At 48.4% G+C, this 10,761-nt stretch overlaps 1 protein-coding gene across 1 annotated transcript; it reads left to right on the top strand.

Moving 5' to 3' along the window:
* The first annotated feature begins 285 nt into the window (after positions 1–285).
* Klk6 (kallikrein related peptidase 6) lies at positions 286–7,232 on the top strand. Its single transcript, XM_021168092.3, has 7 exons — positions 286–380; positions 1,100–1,156; positions 1,593–1,653; positions 2,302–2,458; positions 3,888–4,135; positions 4,603–4,739; positions 6,940–7,232. Exons 3-7 carry the CDS (start codon positions 1,593–1,595, stop codon positions 7,096–7,098), a joined length of 762 nt encoding a protein of 253 aa, XP_021023751.1. The 5' UTR covers positions 286–380; positions 1,100–1,156; the 3' UTR covers positions 7,099–7,232.
* Positions 7,233–10,761: the final 3,529 nt, after the last annotated feature.

The following is a 10,761-nucleotide window of genomic DNA, read 5'->3' as shown; positions in this document are numbered from 1 at the left end:
ATAACAGCAAGTACATTGAGATGGGGGGCAGGCAGAGACATGAGACCAGAGAATGGGAAGGTGGGCAAACTTGGAGGATGGGTGTCCAGATGCGGGACTCAGCAGGGCTGGACCCAGCAGGACTGTCACTCACACTGATACAAAGAGAAGTCATTGAGATAGCCTCCCGCCCATCTTCCTGGGAGCATGGCACCAGGTTTCCGGGGAACAGACAATGACCGATTGTTGGAAGACTCTTTCCCCATATTGCTCATGCCGCTTCCCAGCCTGGGTTAGGGGCGGGGGACAGTTTAGTGCAACATCCTTTCTCAATAGCTGGGTGTCAGCTCCCACTCTCCTTGGGACACGGAGGTCTTCAGCACCCACAGAGGGACTTACAGGTAGGTGAGTCAGCCCTGACCCCACTGAACCTGGGCAGCTAGTTCCAGGGCCTCAGAGATACAAACCCAGGAGAAGAAGCTGCAGGCTCCCCAGAGGATATAGGTGGGGTACTTGTGGAGGCCGGGGCACCACTGGCTAACCTGGGAACGGGCATTTAGTCCTTAGTCTTATTATGTCACAAATCCTACAAATCCAAAACCAAGAATGAGCTCCCATCTCCCTCTACCTCAGGCCTAAAGGTTTCGGCCCAACCCTCCTATTTATGTCCAGCCTTTCTCCTTCAGACCCAGGTGAACAGACCCATTTCCTCCTTCAAAATTCAGAGATCCGGGGTCACTGTGTTCCAGAGTGGGCCACTGGCTTCCCTGTAGCTATCTGGTCAAGGGTCACCAGAAGCAGAGCTGTGGGGCAGAAGGAATGCACGTGGGTGGCTTAGGTGAAGAAAAGGGCGTGACTGGCTTCCTCCTGGCTCAGAGACTAGAAGAGAGAGGGGTTAAAAAGGAGCTGGGAGACTCTGAGGACAGTCCGCCTCTCTCTGGGAGGCCACAGAGCCAGGTGGGTTTCTGAAGACAGTCTGCTACTTGGGACCCAGCATCCAAGTGCCCCATATTTCATGCAGGTCGGATCATAAGGCAGCCTTCTGTCAGTCTGCTCTGCCCCTTCCCTCGAGGAGCGTCCTGCCTTGCTGACTTTATCTGCCTCTGTCTTCCTGTGATAGGTGGTGTCATTCCCCGACAACCTGAGTGCTGGCAGGTACACTGCTGGCCACCAGCAGGTAAGGCCACAGGTGCTGCAGCACCTACAGGTGTGGGGTGAGCGAAGGGTAAGGATAGAGACAAGGTGCAAAAGGAAAGTCCCACAGAGAGGAAGAACGTCAGAAACCCCTTGGATTAACATCTCTGAGAGTAGAAAGGGACACCAGAGCCCAGGGCTCTGGTTTCTTCCCTAAAGCCACTAGAACCAAGGACATGGTTGGTCCGCACACTGTCTTGCATTTTCTCTCAGGGGACCCTCAGATTCAAGGTGCAGGCTGGGAAATGAGAAACCAGGAGGTGAGAAGGGGGGCATGTGCAGAGATAGAAAGAACAAAGGCAGAAGAGCAGGACAAGACAGTAAGGATGGAGAGGGTGAGGAAGGAGCAGGGTGGGGTCCCTGAGATGTGAACAGAGGCTGAGATATGACTAATGGAATCATTGGCTTACCCTCTCAAGATGCCCATGAAGATGCTGACAATGAAGATGCTGGCCCTGTGCTTGGTTCTTGCTAAATCAGGTGATTTAAGGGACATAGAAGGGGGAGAGGCTGGTAGATAGATTGGCTCTGTTGACAGACGATGGTTTAGGACAGAACTATGCAGCTTTGAGATGAGGAAGGCCCTGAGGGGGCTGGCTAAGAACAAGTCTGGAGGTGGATTGGAGGATAAAGCGTGCTTACGTCTTTCAGGATGGAGATAGCTGGGCGTGGTGGCCACACCTTTGATCCCAGCACTAGGAAGGCAGAGGCAGGTGATCTCTGAGTTTGAGTCCAACCTGATCTAAGGAGTGAGTTCCAGGCCAGTCTGGAATACACCAAGAAACTCAGTATCAAAAGGGGGAAGGGAGGCTGGAGAGATGGCTCAGATGACTGTTCTTCCTGAGGTCCCGAGTTCAGTTCCCAACAACCACATGGTGGCTCACAACCATTTTACAATAAGGTCTGTTGCCCTCTTCTTGCATGCGGGCATATGTGCAAGAAGAACATTGTATACATAATAAATAAATAAATAAATCTACAAAAACCTCAGAGGGTAGAGATAGAGTAGAGGAAGAGAAGGTAGATGTAGAGGTGACCGTGAGATTAGGGACCCATTTGATTGCAGTTCATGTCAGAAAGATCTAGGCTCTCAGAGCTCTTCTCTGACTCAGACCCTTCCTCCCTCAGCCTGGTCGGAGGAACAGGACAAGGTGGTTCATGGAGGCCCGTGTTTGAAGGACTCCCACCCTTTCCAGGCCGCCCTCTACACCTCGGGTCACTTGCTGTGTGGTGGGGTCCTCATTGGCCCACAGTGGGTGCTGACAGCCGCCCACTGCAAAAAACCGTGAGTTTCCTCTGTCTTTAAGAAGTAAGGGGGTCCAAAGGGTGCCTTGTAGACTTCAGAAGGGAGGCAGACCTGAGCATCCATCATTCTGTAAGCAGTTCTCTTCAGCCAGGTATCCATAGGTTCCAGGACCCTGAAGGTATCTCAAGCCCTTAAAAAAGTAATGCAACATATAACTTATGGATTTCTTTGCATGAACTCTAAGTTATATCTCTAGAGCGCCTGTCAATGCAGAGGGAACAATTGCCCTGGGTACCATCTCCAGCATCTCTTAAATTGGGCCTGGCATTCAGCACTATAGTCTTAGTGTTCGAGAGGTGGAGGTGGGAGAATCAAAAGCACAAGCTGAGCCTCAGCTGCACAGGAAGCTTGAGGCCAGCTTGGGCTGCAAGAGACTCCCTCAAAAAATTGGGGCCAAAATGATAGCTCAGTGATTAACTTGCTTCACAATCATTGGGACTGAAGTTCAAATCCAAGCATTGGTGTCACAAGCCAGGTAACCTGCAAAGTGCTTGTAACTCCAACTCAGAGGGTTCCAAAGCCTTCTTCTGGGTTCTGGCTTTGCAACACACACACACACACACACACACACACACACACACACAATCAAATCATTTTTTAAAGGTGGGAGAGATGGGTCAGTTAAAAGCACATACTGCTCTTTCAGACAGGATCTGAGTTCAGTTCCCAGCACCCCTATGGCAAGTCCGAACTGTCTGTAACTCCAGCATCAGAAGAGCTAATACCCTTTCTGTCCTTCATGGGCACCTGCACTCAAATGTAGATACCCTATCCACACATATATTTAAATACAAAAATAAATAGTAAGTAAAATTATCTTTAAATGTTGACTTTATTATTTGTGTTGTGTGGGTGTGCACGTGCCACAGTGAACCTGTGCAGTTCCCAGAACAACTCTGTAGAGTCAGGTCCTCTCTGTCCACATTCATGCATGTAGTGAGACATGAGCTCAGCTTACTGGGCTTGTGCGGCAGTCCCTTTGCCTGCTGACTCATCTTGCCAGCTCCTCCTCTCTTGTTGCTTGTTTTTGAGTCAGGGTCTCTCTGGGTTGCCCTATTGGCTTGGAATACACTCTATAGACCAGGTTGGCCTAGAACTCATAGGAACCCTCCAGCGTCTGCCTACAGAGTGCTAGGATTAAAGGTGTGCAGCACCACGCTCTGGTGCTGCCCCAATATTTTTAACCTGTGGTTAATTGAAAGTAGAACCTGAGCCTATCTCAGTTGGCTGTCAAGTTGTGTAGTAGAAAAGTTAGAAAGGCAAAAATCTAGAAGAATGAGCTTGCCTTTTACTGAGCTGGGGAAGATGGAGCAAGGAGGGAAGAGGAAAGGAGTGGGGTAGGTGATCTCTCTGGGAGCTTTTGGTGAGGCCCAGGACTGTAGGTGAGTCTTAGCTGTCTTCTTCCCAGGAATCTGGAGGTGTTCTTGGGGAAACACAATCTACGGCAAACAGAGACTTTCCAAAGGCAAATCTCCGTGGACACGACTATTGTCCATCCCCGCTACAACCCCGAAACCCATGACAATGACATCATGATGGTGCATCTGAAAACTCCAGTCAAATTCTCTAGAAAGATCCAGCCTCTGCCATTGAAGAAAGACTGCTTTGAGGAGAACTCCAACTGTCAGATCCTGGGCTGGGGCAAGATGGAAAATGGTCAGTGAGGGGAGATGGTTGGGAGTGATCAAAGGGACCAAAGGGAGAGGGTCTAATGATGGAGGTGGGATGGTTAATAGTGAAGGTGGGAAGGAAGACAGTGGGTGGGCCATAAGGAGATGCTGATGGAGAGGATCAGTAGGTCACTCTGTTTACGGATAAAGACAAATGGAGAGAGGAGAAGGTTGAGGAGTTGGATCAAACGTGGATAGGTCACAAAATGAAGGGTCAATGAGAAGAGAAGTGAGAACTCATGGGAGGTTATGGTTAGTGAGGAAGTCAGGCCGAGAATGATGGGGAAAGGGGCCAATCGGGAGACAGCGACAAGGAAAGCGATTCTAAGCATGAAAGAGAAACAAAAAGGGAATCCGCTGGAAATGGGGGTGAGGGGGAAGAGCAGTGAGGACAGCTGGTGAAGACACGATGGGAAGGGGATGTGTAAGCCTGGCCCATCTTCCCCCTCCTAGGTGACTTCCCAGATACCATTCAGTGTGCTGATGTCCATCTGGTGCCCCGGGAGCAGTGTGAGCGTGCCTACCCTGGCAAGATCACCCAGAGCATGGTGTGCGCAGGCGACATGAAAGAAGGCAACGATTCCTGTCAGGTGAGACGGGGACCAGAGATCTGATATCAACCACACACAGGAAGACAGAGACACAAACCAAAGCAGAGCTGAACAGAGATTGAGAAAGTCAGCCTGAGAGGACACTGGACGACAAAGCAGAAGAAGAGAATCAGCCTCACATGTGTAAAGACAGATATGGAAGAAACAAGGCAGCTCGGGGCTGAGAGGGTGACTCAATCAGTAAGATACTCACCATGCAAGTACGGAGACCCAAGTTGTAGGGCATGATGAATGGCATATGTTTGTCATCCTGGTGCTTAAGGACAGAGGCAGGCATATCCCTCAGTTCATTGGCCAGCCAGACTAACCTAATGGGTGAGCTCAGGTCAGTGAGAAACCCAGTCTCAAAAGACTGTATAGCGAGTGACTCCTAAGGGAGGATGCCTATGACTGCTGGTCTCCACCCGCACATATACATATCTGCACACACACACACACACACACACACACACACACACACACACACGACACCCAGCAGAAAGAAGAAGTTTAGATGCAAAATCAGGGACACCAAGAGCTAGAGAGATGCTAAAATGGCTAGCCAAATATGGGTGAACCTAGCAAGCTTGAAATTTTAAGGAACAATTTCAATAAATGGTCACCTTGGTGGGAATTTTGAACAACCGGGGAGATCCAAGGGCCAGAGAGATGCTACAGAGAGCCATCCTTCCTCAGAGCTGCAGCCGTGAGACCCACCTGGAAATAGCTGAGCTTCAGATGAGGGGCCTCCCAACTGCAAAGAGGGATTCTATGCCCATCCCTCAACACCTGCAACCGAGCTCCTCTGGAACTCATTCACAAGCCTTGTCTTGTCCCCAGACTCACAACAATTCTCCTGCATCCGCCTGTGGGATACTGGAATAACAGGCACGCACCACCACACCCCTCTAATCTTCAGTACCTTACCTGGAACCTCTCTACCTGTCATCCTTCCAGACTCCTTTTTTATGCCAGAATGACTCTAGACCATGGAGGGCCAACATCAACCTATTATGAAAGCAAGGGTGGGGCCGGGGGGGGGTGGCCAAGAAAGTGAGATAGTGGCTTGGGAGCAAAGCAGCTAGGCATGGCTGGCCTGGGATCAAGGGATGGAGAGCATTGAAAGTTTGTTGCCTCCTTCTTGAGTCCCTGCCTTCCCAGCCTCCTCTGCTGAGCTTAGCACTTTTGTCTCCCCCCCTCCCTCTTCTCCATTGATAACTTTTACTTTTATGGACCTTGATGTCTCTCTCTGTACTGTGACACTCTTCCTGCAGTGATGATCATAAACATGTATCCATCCCAGACAGAGAAGCAATCACAAACCAATGAATGACAGCAAAGTCCAACTTGTTGAACCAATGAGCTTTATAGGGGTTACTCAAAGGAGTATGGGCGAAGGGTTATTTACAGGAGCAGAAATGACTCATGGGCAACTGCATCACCAAAAGCTCACCCCAGCATGGGTGACAGCTCACCAAAGCCAGAATGGGGAGCACACTGCACAGCCTGCAGGCAGCTCAGCAGGTTGGAGAGTGTCTCCCTTTGGCAGCTGAGGTAGTCAGAGTCTCTTCTATGCAGTTCATCTTGTCTGAGAGACTCTTGGTAGTCCTTACTGCTTATATATACTTGGGGAAGGAGGGACCTAGTGCATCTATCTGCTCAGTTCCAGTTCCTTCCTGAAGCATTTGAGTTGTTTGCTTATTGAGCTTAAGGATCTTAGCCGTGGAGTGCAAAGTTTCAACTCCCTTAGAACATGTTATGTCTTAACAACCTTCCCTCCTGAATGGATGGCTTTTCTAAACACCCTCTCTCTCACCTATACCACTGTGGGACTTAGTTTCCTGGAGCACCTCATCTATCTCTGGCTTTTCCTGGCAATTAAGCCCAGGATCTTATGCGTGCTCAGCAAGCGCTCTATTGGTGAACTAAAGCCCCATTCCTCTTTTACTTTGAGAAAGGGTCTTCCTACAAAGCACAAGCTAGCCTTAAGCTTGCAGTCTTCCATGGCATCCTGAATCGGTAGGTCAGATGACAGGCATGACCACCAATCCAGCCTTTCCTCCATCTCCAAGTATCTCTGACTCTCTAATTTCCGCGCCCCCCACCCACCCACCGCCACTTCTCTTTCTACTCTTGCTCCTCCCCCTCCTCCTCCTCATTCTATGTGAGTTTCTGATGTTTCTCTTTCTCTTCCACACAGGGTGATTCTGGAGGTCCCCTAGTATGTGGGGGTCACCTCCGAGGGCTCGTGTCATGGGGTGACATGCCCTGTGGATCAAAGGAGAAGCCAGGAGTTTACACCGATGTCTGCACTCAAATCAGATGGGTCCAAAGCGTCCTCAGAAACAAGTGGCTGTGACATGAGACATCCAGTTCTCACTCATGATGCCCCGACCCTCGCTGGCTCCATACTCTCTCTTCCTGAAGCCCTGCCCTGCTCTCAGAGCCTTCAGATGTCCAGCTCTGACCCCGGCACTTAATAAATGTAGTGACACAGAGCACAGAACACTGCTAAATTTACTTTGCTCAATCATTGCATCCCCAGGGAGACTGGAGGATACAGGCTACAATCCTACTCTATGGGTGTGGTTAGCAGATAGAATCTGGCCACTAACAGTCTGGGTACCCTTGGGAAGTGCTTTTCTTTAGAGTGTGAATGCTCTCATCTGTAAAATTGGGATACTATTGGGGCTGGAGACATGCTCAGTGACTAACAGCACTTATAGCAAGAATAAGGAATAAGTGTTCATTCACTTCTACCAGTAAAAGGCGCACAGTGGGTGCTTTTCTTTAGTCCATTTCTGCTTCTTAGAATTTTTGCTGCTGCTAAAGTGACTAAGGTAACAATCACCATCTTGTCTCAACTCCGTGACAGCTTAGACTCCGCTACCCACATCCTCCAACAACAGTCCAGCATGAAAGGCATTGAGTTTTTGAAGGCAAAAAAACCACAAATATATCTGTATCCACTGAGAGTCAGTATAACCTTGCAACACTTTTGACAAAATATAGTCATTGTCTCAGACACACAACAATTAATTTAGATTTATGCTTTTTGGTTATTTTAGTTTATGTTTAGTTTGAATGAAATATTAAGTATTTTGGTGAATATGTCTGGAAGATGGTCAGGCTCATGGAAATTTCAGATGTGTTGCCAAGCTGGACATTGCATGGTGGCACACACCTTTGGTCCCAGCACTCAGGAGGCAGAGGTAGGTGAATCTCTGTCTGAGGTTATCCTGGTCTACAAGTGAGTTCCAGGACAGCCTGGACTGCATAACAAACAAACAAAGGTGAGAGGATTGTAAGGTTGTGGTAGAAGTAAGAGTGATGGCAGACAGGTATCATAAAGGACCTCAGATACCAGCATCTGAGGCGAGCACTTTCTCCTGGAGGTCATAGGAAGACATGGAAAGTTTGAGAGCAGCCATATGTGCAGTGAGACGAAGGGAAGAGAACCTAACTGTGGGGTGTGGGAGGCGTTTTGGATGGTGGTGCAGGGAGGGGAGAGGTGGACCTGGGGCTGGGGCAGGGTTGAAGAAAAGTGGCTGGGTGTGGAGGCTGGGTGGGTGGCAATAGCAATGAGGGAAGATCCTGGGTGTGAGAGTCTCTGGAGACCACATCAGACACTGAAGGCTGGGATCTGAGGCAGAAGTACATGGCATGCCTGTTGACATCCAATGAACGGACAGGCAGGGGAACGGGGCTTGACTGAGAGAAAGGAACAGTTCAGAGCTGAGAGGTAGAACTTCCTTCATGAAGCTAAGAATGGCCTTGAGCTTCTCATCCTCTTGGCTCCGCCCATTGAGTGTTCAGATTGCAAGTGCAATGCAGTGCTCAGTTTTACGTGTGGTGCTGGGAAGTGAACCAGGAACTTTGTACATGCTGGGCAAGCCTCTGCTAGAGCTTCAACCTAAGACCCAGTGAAAGACTGACTATAGTCAAGTGGCAGTGGGGAACAGGAGAGCTGACATGGTGAGTGGATGGGAAGATGAACTTGTGACAGCCAGGCAGTCCCAAGCAGCACGCTCCAACTGTTAGGAGCAGCAAATGCAGTCATACAACTGACCAGAGTCACCAAGAAAAAAAATTCCAGAAAATATGTGTCCCGGTCCCTGAGTTGGGAGCTGTCTTTCCAAGGTGGATGACAGGTACGACGAAAGTAGCCTGATCCAGCCACACAGGCTTCTCACCACATGGCTTAGTTAGGATTACTGTTGCTGTGATGAAACCCTATGAGCGAGGCAGCTGATTAAAAAAGCATTTGACTGGGAGCTCTCTGACAGCTTCACACAATGACTTAATGACCATCAAGGCAGGGAGCAGGCGCTGGAGCAGAAGCTGAGAGCTTACAGTGGGAAGCAAGAGTGAGCATGGCATGGGCTTTTGAAACTTCAAAAGGTACAGAAAGCATCCGCAGTCTGGGTCCAGCTGCTTTCCACACTGAAAGCATCTTTCAACACATCACCTTTTATAAGTGAGTGTGGAAAGGTTTAGGATTGGCCCCTGGGTGTATATTGCTTTTTAAGTAGAATCTCCACACATTTGATGTGACATTCATATGACAAAAAAGATCTCTCTCTCTCTTTCTCTCTCTCTCTCCCTTTCTCATGTATGTGTGTGTGTGTGTGTGTGTGTGTGTGTGTGTGTGTGTGTGTGTACTGGCTTGTTTTATGTCAACTTGACACAGCTGGAGTTATCACAGAGAAAGGAGCTTCAGTTGAGGAAATGCCTCCATGAGATCCAACTGTAAGGCATTTTCTCAATTAGTGATCAAGGGGGAAAGGCCCCTTGTGAGTGGAGCCATCTCTGGGCTGGTAGTCTTGGGTTCTATAAGAAAGCAAGCTGAGCAAGCCAGGGGAAGCAAGCCAGTAAGTAACATCCCTCCATGGCCTCTGCATCAGCTCCTGCTTCCTGACCTGCTTGAGTTCCAGTCCTGACTTCCTTTGGTGATGAATAGCAATGTGGAAATGTAAGCTGAATAGACCCTTTCCTCCCCAACTTGCTTCTTGGTCATGATGTTTTGTGGAATAGAAACCCTGACTAAGATACTCTGTGATTGTGTTTGTGTGTGTGTGTGTGTGTGTATCTGTGTATCTGTGTATCTCTGTGTATGTATCTGTGTGTGTGAGCATGCCTATGGGTGTGAATTCAGGTGAATATGTGCCAAGGCTCTCTTGTGAAGGTCAGAGGACAACTCAGGGGTCACTTCTCTTCCACCTTGCTTGAAACTAGGTCTCTTCTTCACCACTATGTTGCCAGATGGGCTGACCATTGAGTTTCTGTGGATTCTCTTGCTTCTGTCTCTCATACCATCAGGCGTGCTGAAATTATGAAATATGCTGCTATATTTACTCAGAGTCTGTGGGTTTGAATTCAGCCTTATACTTGCGTAGCAAGTGTTCTACCCCCTGGGCCATCTCCCACAACCTAAATAAATCTCTTTTGTTTTCTTTTCCTTGTGGTGCTGGGGGTGGACCATCCAATGTCAAGCCTGGTGGGAAAGCACGCTACACCAAGCCATCCCCCCTTTTCTCTTAATACATGATTTTTGAGTTTGTAACTACAAACATCAAGTTTATAATACAGTATTGGGATATTTGAAAGAATGCAGGAGCAGTAATATTTTCAATTATAACATGCTTGAATAAGAAACCTTACAAAATATCCGAATTTTTGGTCTGAAAACTAAATGACTTCCACAGTGAGTGTGTTCTTTTCAGGCGTGAGATTTGAAATGTTTGAAAGTGTCTTCTTAACTTAGTTTGTAAGTGGGACAAAATAATATTGTAATGATCTCATAAATATGACTCTGAAGGAACCTCCAGAAGACTCACAAGTGGTCAAAATGCAGAGAATATTCAAGGGTACAATGCATATCCATCAACAAAACTTCTGTATCACAAAAAAATCACCCAGTTCTCAAAGAACTTACTGAAGAGGGGGAAGAAATATCTCAAGAGCCAGAAACTGCAGAGGAGTACTTTTAAACAGTGTGTTCTAGACATGTCGTGGTTGCTGC

The sequence above is a fragment of the Mus caroli genome, unplaced genomic scaffold (assembly GCF_978045245.1).
Source record: "Mus caroli unplaced genomic scaffold, Mus_caroli_1 scaffold_8, whole genome shotgun sequence".
NCBI lineage: Eukaryota > Metazoa > Chordata > Mammalia > Rodentia > Muridae > Mus > Mus caroli.
This window is presented reverse-complemented; position numbering and strand designations above follow the sequence as displayed.